This window comes from Peromyscus californicus, unplaced genomic scaffold (assembly GCF_007827085.1).
Source record: "Peromyscus californicus insignis strain IS unplaced genomic scaffold, ASM782708v3 Scaffold_23__1_contigs__length_62951481, whole genome shotgun sequence".
NCBI lineage: Eukaryota > Metazoa > Chordata > Mammalia > Rodentia > Cricetidae > Peromyscus > Peromyscus californicus.
Window position 1 is genome coordinate 14,729,959 of NW_026294534.1, and position 24,386 is coordinate 14,754,344.

General features: G+C 43.8%; 1 protein-coding gene across 1 annotated transcript; it reads left to right on the plus strand.

Moving 5' to 3' along the window:
• Nucleotides 1-1,034: 1,034 nt before the first annotated feature.
• Nucleotides 1,035-20,611, plus strand: Mrps31 (mitochondrial ribosomal protein S31). The gene is made up of 7 exons (XM_052751812.1): nucleotides 1,035-1,239; nucleotides 4,840-5,127; nucleotides 8,077-8,235; nucleotides 9,551-9,691; nucleotides 14,593-14,666; nucleotides 18,907-19,050; nucleotides 20,310-20,611. Exons 1-7 carry the CDS (start codon nucleotides 1,115-1,117, stop codon nucleotides 20,537-20,539), a joined length of 1,161 nt encoding a protein of 386 aa, XP_052607772.1. The 5' UTR covers nucleotides 1,035-1,114; the 3' UTR covers nucleotides 20,540-20,611.
• The last annotated feature ends 3,775 nt before the right edge of the window (nucleotides 20,612-24,386 follow it).

Here is a 24,386-nt window from a genome sequence, read left to right on the forward strand (position 1 = left end):
CTCATCCTAAATGGAATAAGAGTTTATTCTGGATCCGTCTTGAGTGACCAAGGCTCAGGAACACAGATCTAGGTTAACCCAAATTCCATGTTCCAACATGGAAGCAGTTTCATTAAGTTTTTATAGTTTTACAGAACAAAGAAAGTTATGTAAGACAAGGTTAAAATACATTGGTGGATACATCAGAGAGGAAGGTACAGCAAGATGGGAGAAACTTTTTCTATAGGCCCAAGATGCTATTCTGAGCTTTTGGATTGGTGGAAGCTAGTGGTTTACTAAGTTAGTAGATTCTAAAAGGTTATTTCCACCACAGAGGTGGCAAGGAATGGATACTGGGGGTGGGGGGTGGGGCTAGAACTAGCCCAAAGTAAGTTAATTAAATTAGTTTCTGGACCCGCAACATCCCCATCTCTCCGAAGTACCCCAGTTCTAATCAGCCAGTCAGCCTCTGCAGACGCAGCTTCTTTCTAGTTCTCATCCACAGTCCCCATAAAAAAGAAGGTTCCAGCAACACTCCTTATCCCTTAGAATCTTCACTCATGTGATCCCGTCAATCGTGACAGTACATACCTGTTTAATTTGCACTATCAAATTAAACTCCAAATAAAATCAACTTCCTTATTTTGCAAATTCTGCGAGATCCCTTATTTTCAATTCACTGGAAAAGAGGCAAAGGAAGAACTTGAAAACACCTAGCCCAGACCTTGACCAGGAGTTTCTTTCTTCCTTTTTTTTGAGCGCTGCAGGCTCACTCCATCACTCATGGGAGGGAGGGACAGGCTGTACCGTCAAGTCTCTATTGCTTCAATCAGTTTTTGTTCAATTGATCACCCCATTCACTCTCTGACCTGTAGTCTTACGGAACCTTGATGTGAACTTCACCCAGACACCAGAATCTGAAGAACGAGCCAGAAAACAGCGGGATCAAGGCAGTCAAAGACACCGGAACACAATTACAGGCCCCTGTTGCTAGCCGGAATCCTAAAGGCGAAGACGAGTGCAGGCGGAAACCGTCTCGGGGGACATTTTAGGCGGAGGGATGCACTTGTTCGGTTCTGCCCTTGCTTGAGTTTGTGTTTCCGGTTGTGCTCTGGCTTGAGTTTATTTTTACGCCATGCTCCACAGAATCCCGGCGTTTATACGCCCTCGCCCCTTCTCGGGCCTTCCTTTGTCCTCTGGAAACTGGGATGTCTCGGTGGCTGTGAGTGTGCTACACGCGGCTCGGTCCGGAACTGGCAGGTAAGGTGTTCCAGAGTTATTGGCCCCACCGGTCTTCCAGGACTGCCCTTCCTTCTCTTTTACATGCAGTCCTCGTTTCCCCAGCCGCCTGGGGTTGGCACTGAAACCTTAGGCTCTTGAAGCGGTTGTTTTAAATGTGGGCAAAGAGAAATCGTACAAAGACTAGGCAGCTGGCCCAGTGTCACGATGGGTGTGGCAAACCGCTATGACAGCCTGCCTCGGCTCCTGTCCTGGGGACTTTCTGCTGCATGCCTGCCCCTCATCTTGCTTGCTGCTACAAATCTTCATACGGGCTCCAAAAGAGAGGTCGTTTTCTTTCATTCTATGTTTCCCAAGATTTCTTGATGGCCTCTAATGAACATAAAGTGAACGATGTGGGGGTTTTTATTTGATGCTGGAAATTGAATTCAGGGTTTCTTTCTTGCTAGACAAAAGATCTACTACTGACATCCCCAGCAAATTAGGGGAAGTTCTATAATACACGTTATTATTATTATTATTTTTGAAGTACCACAGCCCTCTTGGAAAGAAACATTGTGGCAACCTGATTTTCATTTGTCTGTTAAAGTACCTTCAACATTAACTTTCAGACGTAAAATAATAATAATTATCAGAGGATTTTCCTAATTTGAATTGTACCATATTGATATTATGAGCATTCTGTGTATTGGTCATAACAGTACTACCTTTGAAACTTATTTTTCACCCAAAAGTGACTCTCAAGTGACTGATGAGGTAGCCTCGGTCATTTTTCATAAGCAAATTATATAGTTTTGGAGTTTGGGAGAGCTAGGTGATTGGTGTCTCAGCTGTGCACATTTATGGCATAGCAATGCGGCTGGGGCCTTAAGGACCACTAAGCTAGGTAACCCTGTGAAGGAGTCTGAGTGAAAATGTCCCCTGTCGTCTCAGATGTTTGAATACTTGGTCCCTAGTTGGTAGCACTGTTTTGCTTTGTTACTAGAGACAGCTTTGAGGTTTCAGAAGCCACACCCATTCCCAGTTTGTTCTCTGCTTCCTGTTTGCAGCTCTAGGTGTGACCTCTAAGCTGTTCCTGCCACTGTGGCCGGTGTTTGCTGCCATGTGTCCCCACTGTGACAGACTCTTATCCCTCTAGAACCTAAGCCAAATAAACCCTTCCTTCTGTGAGAAAGGTCGTCGTGTTTTATCACAGCATGAGAAAAATAACTAATAGACTTTGTTCCCAGTTGGTGGTGCTATTTGAGGAGGTTTAGGTGATGGAGCCTTGCTGGAGGAAATACATCATTAGGGGTGGGCTTTGAGGTCAAAAGTCCTCACCGACTTCCGGTTGGCTCTCCCTGCTTGCCACTGAAGATGTGGGCTTTCAGCTTTTTGCTGTCATTATGCCTGCTGCTTGCTGTCACGCCTCTCTGTCCAATCTCTCTGGAACCATAAGCCACAATAAAGTTCTTTAAGTTGCCTTTGGCCACAGAAAAACATCTACTACAGAATTCGGTTGGTTCTTGCTGTGAAGAACCTGACCATGTGTTTTGGAAGAATGTGGAAGGCTTTGGAACTGTGGACTAGGTTAACTGCTGCAGGTCATGTATAAAGGGCCATTCTAGTAGGCGCCCGGAAGATAGTAATGCTGAGTGCAGTGTGCACTGTATAGGCCTGGCTCAAGAGTCAGAGGAACAATACTGGCAGCTTGGTCCAAAGACCATTCTTGTGATATTTTGGCAAAGAATCTGGCTGTCGTCTATTCCTGTTCTAAGAACTTACCTGAGACTTACTTTTTAAAGGACCAATTTCTTTGAAAATTTGAAGACAGTATAATGTTGAGTTTATGGTATGGTTATTATTGATAACACTTATTCAAGTCCACGGTGCAGAAGGGTAAGTGGGACAAAAAGACATACAAATGTACAGTTTGGAGAGACAAAGGGCCCCAGGGAAGCTTTGTGTTACAGCCAAGGCACAGGCTCAGAAGAGACTTGACTGTTATGGAGTTATTAGTACCATTACGGAGATGCTTGCTGTACTCTAGGAAGGCTATACAAGGGAAGGGAGCCCTAAGGGCAAGACCCGCCCCCCCCCCCCCCAAGCTCTCAACTTGGAAAAGAGCCTAAAGAGTTTTCTCTGCCTTGAAAGTCACAACAAAAGCTGCTACTAATGCAGTCTGGCTAGCTAGGGCACATCCCAATCTGGTAACTGAATTTGGCACTTTTGCCCACGTGATGCTGGCTTTAGAGTCAAGAAGGGGGTGTGGATTCTTTCTCCGTGGTTTCTCTGAGGCTAGGCATCTTGTGGCAGGGGAGACCCGACAAGCCATTATGGGATGCTATGAAAGTGCAGCCAGAGTTGCATTGGAAACCCCAAGGTTTTGGAGGTGCCAAACCTGTCAGATATCTGCCAAAGAGAGCTGTAAACATTGTGGAACCAGTCCAAGAGAGAGATGTATGTTTCAGGCAGCAAAGCTGGATGGGAGGAGCCATCTACATCTTTTGACATCAGACATGGAGCTGCAGGATTGGTATTTGCCCTGCTGGGTTCCAGTCTTGCTTTGGTCAAGTGTTTCCTCACTATACCCCATCCCTCCCTTTTGGAATAATAATGCATTTTCTGTGCCATTATATGTAGGAAGTATGTAATTTGGTTTTTAATTTTTTTTTTTTTTTTTTGGTTTTTCGAGACAGGGTTTCTCTGTGCAGCTTTGCGCCTTTCCTGGGACTCACTTGGTAGCCCAGGCTGGCCTCGAACTCACAGAGATCCGCCTGGCTCTGCCTCCCAAGTGCTGGGATTAAAGGCGTGCGCCACCACCGCCTGGCTGGTTTTTGATTTTAATAGGAGGTTACAATTAAGAGATTACCTTGAATTGCAAATGAGACTTTGGACTTTTTAAACAGTGTGAAAGACTACTGGTACTTTTACAATTTGGCTAAATATATTTTCCATTATCAGCCATGAGCCTGTAGGGGCCAGGGAGCAGCATATAGTAGTGTGGAGTCAGGCTTAGGTATTTGAAGACTTGGTCCCCAGTTGGCTGCACTGTTTGGGGAGGTTTAGGAGGTGTGGCCTTGCTGGAGGCAGTGTGTCACTGGGAGTGGGTTGGAGAGGTGAAAAGCCTCATACCACTTCCAGTTTGCTCTGTCTGCTTTGTGTTGCAGTTGAGGGTGTGGTCTCTCGGTCTCCTGCAGCCTGCTGGCATGTACCGCCTCTTTCTGCCATGCCTCTACATCTGATGGGCTGTTCTCTCTCTGGAATCAGAAGGCCAAATAAGCTCCTTTTTCATCACGGTGTTTTAGCTTAGCCACAGGAAAGTAACTAACTCACCCTGCGTGGTTGCTTCTGTGGTTTTCAGTTTCCTTCCCTGTAAGAGGAGGATAATGCTGACCTTTGGAGTTGATGTGGGTGTGAAAATTGTACACAAGTCTTGTTGTACAAGCGATGCCCAGAGTATATACTAACACATGATAAATTGCTTCCATTATGGTTGTTCATAATAATAGAAAGCAAAAGAAAATGGAAAGGGCTTAAATTGAAATTCTTTTCAATGTAAAAGCAGGGTTTTTTTTTTTCAGTTACTACTTTTTACTTTTGCATTATACTTTTCTATTATTCCTTCATATGTCATTCTAGGACAGAAAATCATATCCAAAGACATTTTGGCACCAGCAGCTCAATCTGTAGCAAGAAAGATAGCCAGTCTGTTCCAGCTAATGAAATTTCCCAGAAGGCAGCAGAGAGCCAAGACAGAGGAGAGGAGACTTCAAAAAAAGACCTGCTAGACATTATTAAGGACATGAAAGTTGAACTGAGCACAGTCAATGTACAAACAACAAAGCCACGTGGCAGGAAGCCTTCCCCCAGTCTGGAGGCTATAGTTAGCAGGCATCACAGAGCTCCAAAAGATCCTCCAGAGAAGAGGTAAGTAATTCCAATTCAAACATTCTTGGAGACTAATCTATGGTGTTCCAATAAGCCTTTTCTTATAGTAAACAATCTATTAAAGTATAGCTCTCGAGGCATTGAACTAACAAAGCAGCAGAAGTACAGGGTCTCTCTCTAATAGTTTAGTTACGTGTGTGTGTGTGTGTGTGTGTGTGTGTGTGTGTGTGTAAGGGACAAGCAGATATCTGTAGCCAGGTGTGGTGGCACATGACTATAATCCCAGCATTGGCAAGCAAGAAACAGAGATTGTGAATTTGAGCCAGCCTGGGTTACATAGGAGACTTTATCTCAGAAAAATAATAATTAAAAAAAATACACATACGTATATAAGTACTCATCCTGGGTTACATTTTGGCAAGGCACACATCTGTACTCCCAGCCCTCAGGCTGGACCATAGACTGCAGGATTGTGTTAGACAAGCTTGGCTATACAGGGAAACATTGTCTCAAAACAGCAATAAGTAAGAGTGACTTTAAAAACTCTACCCCGGGCGCTGGCCGGGCGGTGGTGGCGCACGCCTTTAATCCCAGCACTCGGGAGGCAGAGGCAGGCGGATCTCTGTGAGTTCGAGGACAGCCTGGTCTACAGAGTGAGTTCTAGGACAGGCTCCAAAGCTACACAGAGAAACCCTGTCTCAACCCCCTCCCCACCCCAAAAAAAAAAACTTGATGTGTTTATGACTTATTATAAATGTGCAATTTAAATAAATCACTGAAATGAGACAAACCCTTTGAAAGGTTCAGTAAGGTAATTTAATTTAATTAAATTTATTTTTTTGGTTTTTCGAGACTGGGTTTCTCTGTGTAGTTTTGGTGCCTGTCGTGGATCTCGATCTGTAGTCCAGGCTGGCCTTGAACTGACAAAGATCCACCTGGCTCTGCTTCCCGAGTGCTGGGATTAAAGGCCTGGGATTAAAGACCTGTGCCACCATTGCCCAGCATTCAGTAAGATAATTTAATGTGATATTTTTATTGACTCTGAGAATTTCATATATATATATATATATATATATATATATATATATGATGTATAATTATTTATCTCCTAGTCCTTTTCCTAACGCCTTCTAGATCCATCCTTATCTCCCCATCCCTTCCTAAATTCATGTCCTCTCTTTTTTTAAATAACTCACCGAGTCCAATCTTTGCTGCCCGTATACTGGTGGGTGTGAAGCAGTCCACGGAGCATGGTCCCTGTACCAGGGGTGACACCCTTGCAAAACTGACTTCCTCCTCCTCCTCCCCCAGCAGCCAGCAGCTGTTAGTAGCTTCTCACTTAGGCGTAAAGGCTCACAAGCCTCTCCATGCTAGAATGTTGGCTGCCTTGATGTTGCAGGCACCCACAGCTGCCGTGACTTGATGAGTGCAGTGGTCCTGCCTTGTTCAGAAGATGCTGTTGTCAGCCGGGCGGTGGTGGCGCACGCCTTTAATCCCAGCACTCGGGAGGCAGAGCCAGGCGGATCTCTGTGAGTTCGAGGCTAGCCTGGGTTACCAAGTGAGTTCCAGGAAAGGCGCAAAGCTACACAGAGAAACCCTGTCTCGAAAAACCAAAAAAAAAAAAAAAAAAAGAAGAAGATGCTGTTGTCACTCGGGTCCTTAGGACCTCTGCTCTTCACAATCTTTTCACCCACCCCTCAGTGGCCCCAAGCTTTATTAGTGGAGGGTGGTGACGAAGGTGTCCAGTATATGGCTGCTTGGTCCATAGATGCTTTTTCTCTGTACTTGGACCAATTGTTTCTATGTTGACCACCTACTAAAGAAACCTCTCTGATGCGATGTAAGAGCTGCACTAATGTATGGGTATAAAGATACAAATCTAGAGGGCATTTTGATGCTATGTCCGTTTAGCAAAATGATAGGATTAAGTTCACCCTTAAGGCCTATGAGCTCCCCGACCATGGGTCCACGGCCATATTTACAGCATCAGGCGTGAGTTTACTCCCGTGGACCAGGCCTTCAGCCAATCAGAAAGCAGTTGGTTACTTCACCGTTGCACCACTGGTTATTATTGCAGCCTGCGGGTTCACAGACGGACCACATCGCTGATTGATCATTTCCCCTGCGGGTTCACAGACGGACCACATCGCTGATTGATCATTTCCCCTGCGGGTTCACAGACGGATCACATCGCTGATTGATTATTTCCCCTGCGGGTTCACAGACGGACCACATCGCTGATTGATCATTTCCCCTGCGGGTTCACAGACGGACCACATTGCTGATTATTTCCCCTGCGGGTTCACAGACGGATCACATCGCTGATCGTTTCCCCTGCGGGTTCACAGACGGACCACATCGCTGATTGATCATTTCCCCTGCGGGTTCACAGACGGATCACATCGCTGATCATTTCCCCCAAGCAGCCTGCACAGCACCTTCCAGTGCTGTGAATGCCGGTCACCAGGGAGCAGCTTGATTTCTCCATGTCCTGTGACCCAGTTGTATAGCAGTAGGGTCTTACCATCAAGTTCTGGTGGGCAACACGAGAGTGGGGGTAGCTATATTGTTTTGGGGATACTCCTACAATAAGACAATTTAAAAAACGTTTTCCAATTAGATATGACAAGATAAGCCGGAGAATGTAGATTGCCCCATAAGTCCTTTGTGTGTGTGTGTGTGTGTGTGTGTGTGTGTGTGTGTGTGTGTGTGTGTGTAGGTAGGTATATGTAGTCCTAGCAGTTCTGTGGCTGAGGTAGGCGATTGTGAGTTACACACCAACCTAATGAGACCCAATCTCAAGACAGACAATCAAGCATACAACAAAGCCACCAAGAAAACAGTGTGGAATACTTGAGAATTCTTGCTTTTATGAGAAGTTGAATCCTTTTTTTAATGAGTTTTCCTCCCCATGTTGTTTGACTTTTCACTGAACTAGTGATGTTGTACTAATTGCAGTTTTCCTTCCTCGTTTCGTTTTCTTTTTAGAAATGAGGTCCTGAGTCCTGAGTTGGTGGCAGCTGCGTCTGCCGTTGCAGATTCTCTACCTTTTGACAAGCAGACAACCAAGTCCGACCTGCTCAAGCAGCTTCAGCAACACGAGGAAGAGTCGAGGGCTCAGAAAGATAAAGAGAAACACAGGATTAGGTGAGCTGTCAGATGCCATGTCAGTGACTCTTAGGTCTCCTCACAGTGGCTGGTGACTGGCACACGTCTGCTTTACCTGGAAAATCCACCTCACGGGCCAGCAGGATAGATGACTTCCTGCCAAGCCTCATGGCCGTATGTCCCCAAGTCCTCATGACTGAAGGAGAGAACTCAGTCCACAAACTGTCTGCCGACCTCTGCATGCATGCTCGTGTCTACACACATACCCACCCCACATAACAATACATTTTCAAACATTCGCCTCCTCAGAGCAAGTACTTCTAACTGCTGAGCCATCTCTCTTAAAGTGGATGTCTAAACTTTTCTTTTAGGACATTACAAAGTTTTTTGCCCCTGAAATAGAAATGATAAAATCAGTAGTGTTATTTAAAATGAAAAATAAAATAGGTAATTGAGTAAGATAGTTCCCTGAGAAAATCAGTTTTTCTCCATTGAACAGTCCGCTAGTTTTCCTCACAGTGTGATTCAAACACATTCTCTCCCCTTTTCCTTATGTTTGAGGTGAGCTTTTCAGCATATCCTTTTCCTTTTAAAAACTACTATGTATATGTGTCTGAGTGTGTGCATCTGCACTGTGTGCATGCAGGAGACTGCCAAGTCAGAGGAGGGTGTTGCCCCTTGGAACTGGAGTTGTAGGAGGTTTGAGTTGCCATGTGGGCGCTGGAAACCAGACAGTCCTGGTCTTAAGAGCAGCAAGTGCTCTTAACTGCTGAACATTTCTCCAGTCCAATCAATGTATCCTTTTTCCCTCTGTAAATTTATGCCAAGTTTTCCTACTTACTACTTACTGCCCGGAGGTCATAAATAGTGGCACTACTTCCCTTTGGGGGTGACATGAATCTGTTCTCCGTGAGCACACAGAGGGCATTTGTCTCTATAGGATCAAAGAGTAAACACATCCCTGTCACCTGAGCCCTTCTTTATATATATATACACATACATACAAGACGGCAAATACAGCTCATTTTCAATGTTAATGTAACTGTCAATGGAGGTGACAGGTACAAGTATACTTGTTTGTATTTTCCTATCTGTTTCTCTGGATATTAATTTTTGTAACTGACATTTTCATCTTTCAAATAAAGATTTCTTAAGCATATATTTCCAAAATTGGAGACATACATCTTAATGCCTATGTCACATGAGTAGAAGTATGTGACTTTACTCATAAATCTTTATGCTCTTGTTGGGGCATAAAAGTGGAATAAGAATTAAGTGGTATGTCTCCTCTTAAGAAAAGTTTGCTACTCCAGTGCAGCTCAGTTTCCTAATGCACTTGACCTTTTTATTTCAGTTTCCGTCACATAATATCAGATATGAAGATTGCCAAACCCACTTCCGTGAGACTTAGTACAAAACCACAGCACCAGATTCAGTTTGATGAAGGGATGGACAGTTCTCTGGACCAGGAGAAATCAGTTGATTTGAAAAAAAGGTATTCAAGCTTTATAGTCTACTGGGTTTTGTTTGCATAGTTTGTTTTTACTCTAACTGCAGTCTTAATTTATTCTGCATATTATTACTGATAGATCCCTAATCACTGTGGATACCTAGTTAGGGTTTATATTGCTGTCATAAAATACCATGACCAATAAGAGCAACTTGGAAAGGAAAGGATTTCTTTCATCTTACACTTCCAGGTAACAGAATCCCTTAGAGGCAGGGCAAGGACTCCAGGCAGGAACCTCGAGGCAAGAACTGAAGCCGAGGCCATGGAAGAAGGCTTCTCACTGGCGTGATCCCTCTGCCTTGTTCAGTTTGCTGTGATATACAACCCAGGACCACTTGCCCAGTGAACTGGGCCCGCCCATCAATCATCAATTTAAAAAATGCACCACAGGTTTGCCCACCAGTCTAGTTAGGGTATTTTCTCAATGAGGTTTTTCTTCCAGAATGACTCTAGCTTGGGTTGTTGACATAAAAATAGTCAACACAGCTGTCTTCTCTGAAATTCCAACTGACACTCATTGCCAGTTATCACTGATGTGTGCATATTAATTCCTGTGGAGGGTCCCTACAGTTGTCTTACAGACAGTGATCCTCAAAGAGGTAAGAACTTCAGGGAGTCTAATCCCGTGTGGTTCATTGTCACCATATTTAAAACATGGTACAATTTGGGAAGAGGTTTCCAGGCAACAATCAGTCCAATCAGTCCAATTCCAGGTGCACAATAAAGCTTAAAGTGTGACTACATAGAGACCCTTTTACACAGTGCATGTGACCATGAGGGTGGGTTCTAGAGCTCAAGGGCCTAGAATCCAGTGTGATCTCTGACTGATAGCATAGAGGTCAGCTGGCCATAGAGTACTTGTGACATCTCCCCTAAGGATGGGTGATGGTCTAGGGAGAGGAGAGTCTGGGATAATCATTCTGGGGAATTTGGGTGAGGTCTGCCTCTATAGTAAAAGGTGGGTGAGGTCTGCCTCCACAGACAACAAAAATGTCACCAGGTCATTAACAAAATCCACTTTTCAGCTTTCTGGGTGGAATGCAGATATTTAATTTTTATCTCCTCCATTGAGGAGACACCCCTGTGTGATTAACATTCCTGGTTCTGTTAGTGCTTCTCTGTGAGTACAAGGACCTCTGTGCCCCCAAGAAGTGCAATTTGCAGTATTGGGTATAAATATGGTATGCCCAGGCTGAATGGGAATTTATTGTACCATTTCCTGGAGAGGAAGTTCCTGGGTTTAACAATGCTACGTTTATTTATACCATGAACCAGAGTGAGTTTTGGCTCACATCACTCACACTGTTTAGTAATCCTTTCATTTAGAATAAGTGGTGCTGAGCAAATTCTGAACAAATAAGTTTGTAAGAAGCATTATTTTTCATGCTGAATGTTTCTAACACTGAACATTTATATGCCCTTTGCATGTGTAGTTATGTTTCCCTTTCTTCATATCTTAGAGAGATAATTCATCAGTAAAAGGGCCAGGCACAGTGGCTTATACCTGTAATCCCACACAGGGGAGGCTGAGGCAGGAGGAGCACCATGAGTTTCAGGCCACTCTGGATTTCACAGTGAGTTCCAGTTCAGCCTGGGCTAGAGTGAGACTGATCCCAAAATAAGAGCAGACATGTTGGTGCATACCCATAATCCTAACTTGGGAGGTGGAAGCAAGACGCTCTTAAGACTGAGACTAGCCTGGTCTACAGAGTGAGACACTGTCTAAGAAAATGCAAAATGCACATACATAAATATAGATTTTAAAGATCATAATAAAAATCCCCATATTACCTTAAGGTGGTAAATTATTTGTAGTCATTTGAATTTGCTGATTTGAAACTGTTAAGACACCAAGGCCTACTTTACACGGTTATTTTGCAGTTGGAAGTTGTATAATTACAGAAAACTGTGTTCTTTAAGTGCAAAGAGTGATGGTTGCAGGGAAAGGCAGGTGTTTGGCACGGACTGGTGAGCACTGAGCTGCCTTCAGCTGTAGGACATGCGGTTGAAGGGTTCTCGGTGCCGTGTCTATTCCATGGATTCTAAGTAGAGTCTTGACTTAGCTTCTTCTAGGTGTTAGGGAGATTTGTGGGGAAACTGAAAAGCTGGTCGGTGTTTATACAAAAAGTTCAAGTGGTTAGCGTTCGTTTTGAGGGTTGTTTGAATTACTGAAATGATTTAGTGTCGTTAACATGTTGAAAGAAGTAGAGAGCTTACTAGAGTCCACAGGGTAGAAAGAAAGAACTGATTCTCACAAGTTGTTTCTGACTTCCACATGTGCACCGTGGCAACGGCACACACACACACACACACACACACACACACACACACACACACACACACACAGATGCACACTTATATACACATACAAAATAAATAAATAAAATAAATGTAAAAAAATTAGGGGTAGCCAGGCGTGGAGATACATATTTGTAATCCCAACATTTGGGAAGGAGAAGCAGAAGAGCCTCAGTGTGAACCACTCTGGGATGCACAGAGAGGCTGCATTAGTTAGTTTTCTGCTGCAATAAAATACCATGGTCAAGACAACTTATCCAGGGCAGAGACATGGCAGTCGGAACAGGAAGCTGAAGGGTCATATCTTCAATGCAAGCCCAAAGCAGAGAGCGTGAGTTGAAAGTAGAGCCAGGCTGTTGGTACAGTGATGAACTTCCTCTAGTAAGGCTGTCCATACCACTTTCCCAAACAGCACCACCAACTGGGGATCAAATGTTAAAATACCTGAGCCGATGGGAGTGGATGCCATTCACCCACCACGGGTCCTCTGGCTCAGAAAATGCAAATTTCAAAAGCAGTGCAAGAGAAACTTTAGACAGGGACGGACACAGAGGCTTCTCCATGCAGAGGCTAAAAGGGTGACAGAGGGTATTGGGAAGCAGTGCAAGATGCCAGGTTCTCTTAGTGGGACTTGAACAGTTGTTAGGACAGCCTGAGAAAGCCAGGCCTGGACTTGTTCAGAGACTGAGGTCTGGGTCACGGAGCACTGGTTTTGGAGTGTCCCTGGGCCGCTCCAGAGGCTTGGCACTACTATTGACTAATTCTGACTGAGTAACTTTTATAGCTCCCGTTAGTCTGTTTCCCCACCTATCAAGTGACAGTGAAAACTTAACTCTGTCATGTACTTTTCTCATTGATGAGACATGTGCCACGAGAGCGGCCCCAGCTGTGAGCAGGAGTGTGAGGCGGAGGGCGTCTTGTATCTACCATCTGGAAGCAGAGAGATGGTCACTGCTGCTCAGCCCACTTTCCTTTTTCCCTCTTTATTCAGTCCTAGACCCCAGCACGGGGGACGATGAGACCCACATTCAGGATGGGGCTTGCCTCCTTTAAACCTCTCCAAACTGCCTTCACAAACTGCCCAAAGGTGTGCCTGCCAAGTGAGTCTACGTCAGTGAAGATAGCGGTAGGTCTAACCAGCACACTAGCTGCAGAGAAAAGCGGAGTCAGCAAGTATGCACACACCCCTCCAGCCGTGTGGTCTTAAAATTCCAGACAAGGTGATCTGTCTTTATCAGAAGTTGCTTTACTCTGTTATCCTGCTGCTCGGTAATGATGTTTAGTAGGGAAAAGAACTTGAGGCCCTGAGGGCACTTCTGGACAGAAAGACCTGTTTCCTTATTTTTAGGGTCCTGGTCTTACTCTGTAAGCTAGGTGGCCAGGGTGGTTTGGAATTCGATCCCTCTGCCCCTGCCTCCCGAGTGCTAGGATTGCCGGCATGCAGAACTCCAGACCAGGAAGGCCAGTGTTCACAGCTACACAGCGACCTCATGGAGCAAAACGTTTACATGAATGAAGGCTCTTAATTTGCAGCTTTTTCTACTTTATTTTAGTAAAGTAATTTGACGGAGAAAAGAAATTTCAGAGTTATTTTTCAAACTATTCCTATAGTTTATGAACTGTGTTTGAATCTGTTAGTAGTTTTGTTCAAGTAAATAAGAAAATTGAAAGGAGTGTTTCTGTTGAGGAAAGTAGTGAACTCTGTCCTGGTTTGTTTCTGTTGCTGTAATCAAATACCCTGATAAAGAGCAGCAGGAAAGAAAGGGTTGATTGTAGCTCAGGGTTCTTGCTTACAGCCCTTGGTGGCAGGAAAGTCAAAACAGGAACCTGGAGCAGCTATCACATCCCATCCACAGTCAAGAGCATGGAGACATGCATGTTTACTGTGCTCAGACCCTCTCTGTACTTACAAAGCCCAGGATCTTCTACCTATGGCATGATACCACCAAGTCAGCTAAGGCCATCCCCCACTGACAGGTCCAGCCCAGCTTGATATAGGCAGTCCCTCACTGAGGCTTTCTTCCAGGTGATTGTAGGTTGTGTAGGTTGACAGACATCATAGTTAAAGTATCCCAGAAGGGGCTGCATATTAACTCTCTGACATTAATTTCAGCGGTTTGTAAAAATGGCTATGTAAAGAAAGTTAAGAAATACTTTTAAATTGCAGATTGATTGCTTTGTAGAATAGCATGTTTTATTTATGCTTCCTTCTACACTATAATTTATAGTTAAACTTTCCACTGTCTTCTGTCCTCAAAAACAAATGTTTAGTTTATTGCTTCTGTTTTTGCAAATTTTTATAGAGTTCCACAACACTCAGTTTTCTAGAACTTTCAGTTGAGTATTTTGAAAATTAAACTTAGCTGATTTGTAGTGTTATAAAGCAAAAATCCAAGGGTATGTGTTCTGTTTTTACTTATGAGTCCTAAAATCATGGCAATATAGCTAAAATGTCTGATGTGGGTCAATATGATTATCTTTAATTACTACATAGATGGTTTCATGTACATTTTTTCCTGAAGCAGTTTTTATTGACATTTTATAAATATATCTTACTAAGATGTATTTTTTAAATGTTTTTATCTTAGGAGAAGTTTATTCAAGGGGAAAAGACTTTCAGTTTTTCACGTTAAGGCGTTTGCTGATAAAGTACCCGAACCAGGTTTGTTAAGAACAAGACTTCTCCAGTGGAGAAGCATTCTGTCTTTGAAAGATGGTGTTGGTGTTTTGATTGTAACAGTTGGGTATTTGCATTTTCATATTTCTTCCTGCCATTGGCCTAGATCTTGCCTATGAATAAAACTGTTGATTCTGCTAATTTGAATCATGCTTCCCCCTTAAAATATTGCATTCTGTGGGATCTCAGGAGATCAGTACTAACAGAAAAATAATCCAGAGCAATGGATTGTCTGCTATTTTTGGTAGAAAGTATTATTCACCCACCATTTACATTATAACCCTCTGCTTTCACATAAAGATAACTAATGTATGGTTCCTGCTTTTTAGCAGCTTACTACCCAGAATAGGGAAGAGCGTATATATATTTATTAAATTGAATATTCTCTTTTCATTTTGATTAATTTGGCTACTTGACAATCTTTTTTAAAAAACTAACTTTTCATTTCATTGATTCTTTGTATTTTTTTTGTTTCTGAAATATTAATATCAGTTCTGATTTTGATTATCTCCTCCCATTGATTTTTTTGGGGGTATTGTTACTATTTTTCCAATGCCTTCAGGTGCTTCATTAAGTTATTAACTTGAGACCTCAACATTTTTTATGTAGGTATTTAGTTCTATATTTATCTTAAGACTGGCTTCAGTATTTCCCATATTTTTTATGTGTGTTTTCTTTGCCATTCAATTCTAGGAATTATTTAATTTACTTTTTTATTTCTTCCTTGAACTGATTATCTTTCAGTAGCATATTGTTTAGTCTCCCATTGGCTAATGTAATTTCTGCAATTATACAGCTTTATCCTATTGAGGTCAGACAAGAATGCAGGATGTAATTTCAGTTTTCTATATTTTTTGAGATTTGTTTTGTATTCTAATACATATTAGGACAAAAACATGATCTAATTTGAAAAAAAATTGCTGCTGAGAAGAGTGTATATTCTTTAGTATTTGGGTGGAATGTTCAGTAGGTATCTTGTTGACCTATTTGATATATGATGCCATTGAACTCCAGAGTTTCTCTTTTTTTTTTTTTTTTTTTGTTTCTTTTTTTTTTTTTTTTTTTTGTGTGTGTGTGTGTGTGTGTGTGTGTGTGTGTGTGTGTGTGTGAATGACCAATGTCCAATATATTGGTGAGAGTAGAGTATTGAACTCACATACTATCACTGTGTTGGGATTAATCTGTGGTTTTAGATTTAACTAACAGTATTTTCTTTTATGAAATTGGGTACTCCTGTATTTGGTGAGTAGATACTTAAGATTGTAGTAATTTCCTGGTAGATTTTTTTTTTACTTTGTTGAGTATGACATGTCTTTGTCTATTCTGACTAGTTTAGTTTCAAGTCTTATTTTGTCAAGTATTAGAATAGTTATGTCTGCTTTTCTCTTAGTTCATTTGTTTAGAGTACTTCTTTGAATCCTTTACCCTAGGTGGTATCTATTGGTAATGGTGAGTTGTGTTTCTTGGCTTAGGGCTATCAAAATGTAGGGGAGCTGATGTGGGGAACATGGGTAGCCTACCTGGGTCTCTGGAGGGTTCCTGGTGAGGGGAACTATCCTGGTTAGTTTTTTGTCAACTTGAAAGCAATCTAGAGTAATTTGCAAAAAGGAGATGTCAATTGAGAAAATGTCCCTACCAGATTGACTTGTGAGCAAGCCGTGGGACATTTTTTTGTTGTTTAATGATTGCTGTAGGAGGGCTCAGTCCACTGTGTCATTCCTGGGCAGGTGGTCCTAGGGTATATAAAAAGGTAGACTGAGGGATTGGAGAGATGGCTGAGCAGTTAAGAGCACTGGCTGCTCTTCCAGAGGACCTGGGTTCAATTCTCAGCAACCACATGGCAACTCACAGCTGTCTGTAGTTCCAGTTCCTGAGGATCCAACATGCTCACACAGACATACATGCAGGTCAAACACCAATGCACATAAAATAAAAATAAATCATTTGAAAAAAAAGGTAGACTGAGCAGGCCATGAGGAGCAAGCCAGTAAGCAGTGTTCTTCCGTCAGTTCCTGCCTCAAGTTCCTCCCCTGTCTTCCCTGGATGTTAGATTACAATCTGGAAGACTCGATAAACCCTTTTCTCCCCAAGTTGCTTTTGGTCATAGTGTTTTATGGTATCAATAGAAACCCTAGCTGCACTAGAACCAGTCTGGGATATAGTAAGACCCAGAGGTTGGTGAGGTGAGGAGAAAATGTTAGTCCTTGGCAAGTAGCACAGTTCCCAAGGATGGAGAGGCCAGGAGGTGGTGGCAATTCCTGACAGGCAACCACAGGGCTTTGGGGTGATCAGATGAAGGGGTACTGAGAAGGGGAGTGCAGTTACCCTACCTGTGTCTCCACACCAGGTGGGGCAGGCAGCTGGAGAGTTCCTGCGAGAGGATAGTCTTGTTTTTAGATTTGTAATTTACTCAAATTGTCCTGCCAAAGTGCCTATGCCATTTTATATTACCATTGTCAATGGCTGGGGGAAGTATGACTCATGAAAGATGTTTGAAGTTTCCAAAGTAAGTAAATGATTAAAGCGTGGAAGATGGCGGTACACAGCCGCCATGTATTACCTTACTCAAGAGCTGATTGTGAAGATTAAATAAGCATGTTTAAAAAAGTTCCTCACAGACTGAGTGTTCAGTATCCGTTAGTATTTCTTTTTCTTTTTCTTGACAGAGTCCTGTAGCTCAGGCTCTAGGTAGTCAAGAAGGACCTTGAACTCTGTAGGAGGCCCCGAGGTCCTTGTGCTCACAGGTGAGCACTAGGGAACCAGGCATGTTAGACATGCCACGCTGTCTCTTCAGAAGACTGGGAGCAGAGGTGGTTAGTAGCCTGGTGATGTTGGCTATCTATGTTTAGACCACACCAGGTCCTTCCTCAGACTCTACCATGAGCTTGTTTTTCTCCGTCAGTCTGTAGAACCTGCCTTTATAGAAGATGTCACGTGGAGTCAGTCTATAGAGCCATCTTTATGAAAGTTATCACGTGTACTTTACAAAGAGTTTCAATGTAGTCATGTCTTAAGCTTTATTGTGCGCACAGGATTGAGTTAATTAGCACTGGGAAACGTTTTTTCCAAATTGTGCTCTGCTTAAATATGCCTAAAATAAACTACGTGAGGTCAGACTCTGTTTGAACCCACACCAGCTACTGAGCTGTGTTGAAGCGGACTCCCTGTGCCTCTCTCTGATGGACACTCTTCTGGCCGTGGTGTTTGCAGAGACCCCGAACCCTTGTCCGTAGTGTTGTGATTCCAATCATTCGCCATCATGACCACCTTTGTCATTATTAGTACTGATTTTTTTCCGTTTAAAACATTTTTTAGGGGGACGGTTAGTCCAGTTTGGCCTCATCCTCTCTGTAGCTGAGGATGACCGTAGACTCCTGGTTCTCCTGTCTCAAGCTCTGTGTGCTGGGTCACAGCTGTGTGCCACATTGTCATCACTGGTGACTCATTTTGACAGACTGGGACTTTGAAAATCAAAATCACAAATGTTACATACATTCAGCCTGGCGTACCAGTAATTCCCTCAGGAGACTAAGGCAGGACGACGGCTCTACACAGACAGCCCCTCTCTTTAAGAGAAACAAATCAAAACCAAAACATCAGACTCATAAAACCATTCTTAAAGTGCAGATTCTCCTTTTTCTCGTAGAGGCGGCGGTAATAACGTGGCATGGTGTCGGTAACAGCCGAGGTTTGCCCTTCTTAGTCTTACCCCCGTCTTCCTTGTTTGTTGCAGTTGTAGCTCCTGGGACCTTTCGTTATTATAAACTAATTCTGAATACACGGTCTGAAAATATGTATCAATGTAGAATTGATGATAACATTTTAAAGTGCATTTTCATTGCATGGTTATTCATTTGTCTCCGTGTTTAGATGTATGAACGTGGTTTGAGTGCGGAGGTCAGGGGACAGCTCTCAGGAGTTTGTTTGCGCCTTCTAACATTAGGTCCGTGGGACTCACACTTGGGTAGTCAGGCCTGTGCCTTACCCACTGAGCTGTCTGGCCAAGAGTTACATTTTTAAGAAGACATTTACAGTGTGGTTGATGTCCCTGCGAGGCCTGCCCTTTTCTGAGGGGAGATGGAGTGGGGGGTTGCATCCGGGGGAGAGGGGAGGTATGGGGGAGAGACTCTGTGGTCAGGATGTGATATATGAGAGAAGAATAAAAAATAGTAAGAAGACATTTATGTTTTCCTGTACTTAAACTTCTTTTTTTCCAATCCTGTAGAAGCCTCGCCTTCTCTCTGGGAGATCGAATTTGCTAAGCAGCTGGCCACAGTCGGTGAGCAGCCTTTGGGGAATGGATTTGAGGAGATGATCCAGTGGACGAAAGAGGGGAAACTGTGGGAGTTCCCAATCGACAACGAAGCCGGTAGGTGTTACTTCAGAAGCTCCTCACAGTCAGCAACCAGAGGTTGCTCTGGAGGGGTCCATTTTAGACTGTAGGGAGGTGTGTATGTGGACCTCAGAACAGTGGTGTCTGAGAAAAAACCTAGCAGTGTTGTTTTAAATCGTTATTTTAAAGATGTTTGCAATTTTATTTAATTCTAGACATTTGATAGTAAAGGAGTAAAATTTATGTCAAAATATATCATGGGAACCATGGATGTAGTTCAGTCAGTACAGTAGAGTGCTTGCCTAGTACACGTGAAATCCTGGGCTGCAGCCCCAGGACTCAGTAAACTGGGCATGGTAGCACACACGTTTAGTCCCATATTTGGGGTAGAGACAGGAGAATCAGAAGTTCAGGGTCACCCTCAGCTATAGGACTCACATACAGAAGTTTGAGGACAACTTTGGGTGTGAGTCTTCACCTTCCACCGTGTTTTGAGACAGGATCTGTCTAGCTTACTGCTGTGTGTCCTGCCAGCTGACCCAGGGGAGTCCATCAGTCTGTCTGGCCTCCCACTTCCAGTAGGGCTGCACTGGGAGGACAGAGTTGCCCTGTTGCCTCCGGCTTTCTTACATGGCTTCTGAGGATGAACTCAAGCCACCTCCCCAGTCCTAGACCGCATTTTTATGTCCACGGTACCAGTAGATGGCTTGGGCTGTGTTGGATCATTCCCATTTAAAGTCACCGTTGAGCCAGAGGTGGTGGTGCACAGCTGTACGCTGGCATTGGGGGTGTGGAGGCAGGAGTGTCGGGACCGACTGGGTCAGGTGAGAGCTGTCTGGAAAACAAAACAGAAACGCGAAGTTTACTGAATTGTTGGAATGGAACTGTGCCCCTTGGGTTATTTTCATTTTTATATTTATCATTTGTGTCTTCTTCTCTTGGGCTGCTTGAACATCTCCTTTACTATTTCTTATTTTACTTTCAAATACTTACACACTGTATAACTGTCTTGGTAGTTTCCTCAGATGCTAACAGTTTTGGTGAGCAGCGGTTGCTTCTACAGGTGGAAGAGGGGCTGTATCTCAGGCACTGCTTCGGTTCAGGCTCTACAAGAGCCCTAGGAGGGGGTTCTCTCAGTCCTCGTTCTGTGCCTGCTGAAACTGATGCTCACGGTCACACCAGCTCTGATCTCACAATCTAGGCTTCTAACTCTGCTGGGATACTCTTCATTAATGTTAATTTTATGATGTAGGCTTTACGTTCACAATTATGTTACTGTTTATTTTACTTCTCAGGTTTTGATGATGATGGCTCAGAGTTCCATGAACATATATTTTTGGATAAGTACCTCGAAGGTTTCCCCAAGCAAGGACCGATTCGCATCTTCATGGAGCTGGTGACAAATGGCCTTTCGAAAAACCCATATCTGAGTGTTAAACAGAAAGTCGAGCATATAGAGTGGTTTAGAAGTTATTTTAATGATAAAAGGGATATTCTCAAAGAAAATAACGTAGAGTTCACTTAACATCATGAAGAAATTTTTTATTTAACTGCTGAAGATATATACTATAGCTAAATAAATTTTTTATTAAAGTTTTCCTGTTGATTATTATATCTGATTTGACTAATACAGATGTGAAATTACTTTTAACCTGAAATATGTTTTTGTATAGAAAGAGCATTCGAAGTACAAAAGAGTGTCTGAGAATTAGTAATGCAGCTAAGACAGTTCCCCCTAGGGTTCTCAGGAGGTGACTGTGCTTCTTTGAGGTATATAATTGTTAGCTGTAAAGCTGATAACATCAGAATCCTGTGTAATTAGTCCACTTTACCATAACAAAATATCTGACTCGGGCTAATGTTATAAAGAAAAAACACATATTTAATACAGCATGACACATACTTTGGAAAGACTTCATCACAAATGCAAAAGCCCCTGTGGGAGGAAGTGATCACCCCTCAGAGCAGGCTGGAAGACTATGCCTTCTGAGGGCATAGTCCCAGAGACTTAGGACCCTCCGACCAAGCCCCACTTCTTCACTTCAACTGAGTTTTTAATTTATTGTTTGACAGTCTTGTACATATATACAATGTATCTCTACCATACCCCCCCCAGCCCCCTCTCCCTGCTTCCGGACCCTCCCAACATGTTCCCTCCTAACATGTTCCCCTCCCAACATGTTCCCTCCTACCTGCAGGTCCTCCTCTTCTTTTTTATGACTCACTGAGTCCAAATAGTGCTGGCTGCAGGTGAATACAAGCCCCACGTTAGGATCCGTGCCTCCTACACTAAAGAGGATCTACACAGTAGAATGCAGGAAGTAGACAGCTGATTCTTCAGCCCCAGCTGACCAGCATCCATTATCCCAGCAAAGCAAAGGTTTCATGTTAGTTGTTCTGGTATCTTGTTAATCACGGCAGATTCTTCAGCCCCAACTAACCAGAAGCACAGAATCTTATCTCAAACGGCCCGAGGAGTTTTTGCTTCCCTCTGAAATGTCGGCCCTCCATCATCAGCATTGTTCTCAACATTCTTACCTCCCAAGCTCCTACAGAACAGCTCACTGAACTTTCAACACCCAAAGGTCCAAAGTCCTTTCACAATCCTCTCCAAAACAACATGGTCAGGTCTGTCACAGCAATACCCCACTATCCTGGTACCAACTTGTCTTAGTTAAGGTTTCTGTAGCTGTGATGAAACACCATGGCCAAAGCAAGTAGGGGAGGAAAGGGTTTATTTGGCTTACACTTCCATATCGCTATTCATCACTGCAGGAAATTTAGGACAGGAACTCAGAACAGGGCAGGAGCTCATGCAGAGGCCATGGAGGGGTGCTGCTTACTGGCTTGCTCTCCATGACTTGCTCAGCCTGCTATAGAATCCATGACCACCGGCCCAGGTGTGGCACCACCCACAATGGGCTGGGCCCTCCCGTCAATCACTAATTAAGAAAATGCTCTATAGGCTTGTGTACAGCCCTATTTCATGGAAGCATTTTCTCAATCAACGTTCCTTCCTCTCAAATGACTATAGATTGTGTCAAGTTGACATAAAATTAGCTGTCACAAATGGGATTTGTGCCTTCCTCCTAGAACAATACTGCTTCTGCACTAGCAAATCCAACATGGTCCAATACAGAGCTCAATGATAATTCAGTGACAAGCCTCCTCTTTCTGTTGGGCCTTTGGCTCCCTCCCACTCTGGCCCCTCCCCTGGTCATCCTTAGCCTCTTCATTTATCTTATCTTGTTTGGTTTGGTTTGGTTTGGTTTGGTTTGGTTTGGTTTTTTCAAGACACGGTTTCTCTGTATAGACCTGGCTGTCCTGGAACTCGCTTTGTAGACCTGGCTGGCCTTGAACTCACAGAGATCCGACTGCCTCTGCCTCCCTGAGCAGTGCTGGGATTAAAGGTGTGCACCACCATGCCCATCTTACTTTGTCTTTTAAGTGTTTTACCAAGAAGTTCTTCCTGGATCAAATCATTGTCATCAGTGGGTCCACATTAGGACAATGGTATCCTAGCTAGGTCCCCAACTGGGCCCCTGATCTGTGGTCTCATCTAACTCAGTACAGGCCGCTGTCTTGTTAATTGCTCTCACAAAGTTTCTCCAAGAGCTTAAGGTGGGCAATCACACAATGCACTGTAGACAAATTTGAACTCTCCTCCGTGAACCTGACCCATTCCCCCTTAGATCCTGGGGACAGAGTCTAGCCCCACAGTCCCCCTCTAGCAGGAAGCTACCAATGAAAGAATACATCACCCCTGGTTGGTCTCTGCTCTCTTATTCCCATGGATCCTCCATCAATTTTGATCTGATGCCCATAGCCTTGGGTAAACATGTTCAGGACCAGCCCTGAGCATGTCTCAGCAGTCTGGACTGGTCATCTAGAAAGGGGAGGAGGCTGATGGAGGAGTCCCAGGTCAGGCTGGAAGTTGGACATCCGTCTTTTTAATCTATCTATGGCCTCTCTCCCTGTTGGTCTACCTGCCAGGGATCTGGAAGTTGGACATCCATCTTTTTATCTATCTGTAGTTTCTCTCCCTGTTGGTCTACCTGCCAGGGATCTGTCAAGTTCCTTGTCCTTTATTTTCTCAAACTACTAGAGATTTAGTCTAGAAATGGTGAAACAGGAGGATGGGTTGGGTGTCCCAGGCTGTTGTCTTCGCTCCTCCTGGGGAGATGAGAACACACTCTCCTCACCCCTCATAGGACACCAGTAACAGAGGGAAGTCGGGTTTCTACTCAAGCCCAGCTTGCTAAACCAAGGAATTCATTAGGCTTACTCACAGAGCGTGGGTGAGGAGTTACAGGAGAGTAGGTAACCGGTACATAGGTTCAGCATGCTGTTGCAGTAGCCTCAGACACCAGTGGAGATGGGCTCCTTCCTTGTAGATTTCAGACCCCATCTCCTGACTCTCTGGTAACGCTAGAAAGAGAAGTCTGTTTTGTTGGTGTTTTATTTTTGAGAAATTTTACATCTATATGTATGTGTATACACACACACACACAGAGTTTGTTTTTGTTTTTCAAGATGGGGTTTTTCTGTGTATCCCTGGTAATAAATAAAAATTCCCCAGTAATGAGTAACTCCACCAAAGTAATCAGTCAAATCAGGCCAAATTAATAAGTCCAGGTTTAATCTGAGCAGAGCATTCCTGGGTGGTCCTAAGGGAAGTCTATAAGCCTAGCCTTAAATACCCTCCCGGGGGTTGGAGCTGGTGCTTGGCCGGCTTTCTCAGGGACAGGGTCTGGGGAGAGGGAGGTGGGGCCGAGGTGAGACTTTCACCTTAACATCCCAGACTCCTTGGGTCTATGGCTCTGGTAGGGCTTCCACCCAAACACCTGACTGTCCCAGAACTCTCTCTATAGGCCAGACTGGCCTCAAACTAAGAGACCCACCTCCCAAGTGCTGAGATTAAAGGTATGTGTCACCACCACCCAGCTGAGATTATAATTTACTAACAATATTTCCCCCTTTTCCTCCCTCCAAACCTTCCCATATGCCCCTCCCTGCTCTCATTCAAATTCTTGGATTCTTTTTTCACTGATTGTTAATGTGTACACATATATATGTACTCTGTGTGTGTGTGTGTGTGTGTGTGTGTGTGTGTGTGTGTGTGTGTGTGTGTGTATGTTCCTAAACATAACCATTGAGCCGTATGTTACTTGTATGTATGTTTTCAGGACTGATGAACCTGAGTCACCAGGGACACAGCATGGGTGTGAACAAGGGAGCCCGTGCTGCCACAGGGTGGTGCTGGGACACAGCCGACATGGGAATAGGCTAGCACACACTGTCGTATCAAGCCCCTGGGCCCCTGTGTGAAGAGGTGAGCCCAGACCACCAACCGCATTGTGTTGTGGGAAGTG

Bases quoted from the DNA above. Each gene is read 5' to 3' on its own strand.
- Mrps31 (XM_052751812.1), top strand. From the start codon at position 1,115: ATGCTCCACAGAATCCCGGCGTTTATACGCCCTCGCCCCTTCTCGGGC. The intron at 9,692-14,592 runs GTATTCAAGCTT...TTTTTATCTTAG, and splicing joins TCAGTTGATTTGAAAAAAAG to GAGAAGTTTATTCAAGGGGA. The intron at 19,051-20,309 runs GTAGGTGTTACT...TTTACTTCTCAG, and splicing joins CCCAATCGACAACGAAGCCG to GTTTTGATGATGATGGCTCA.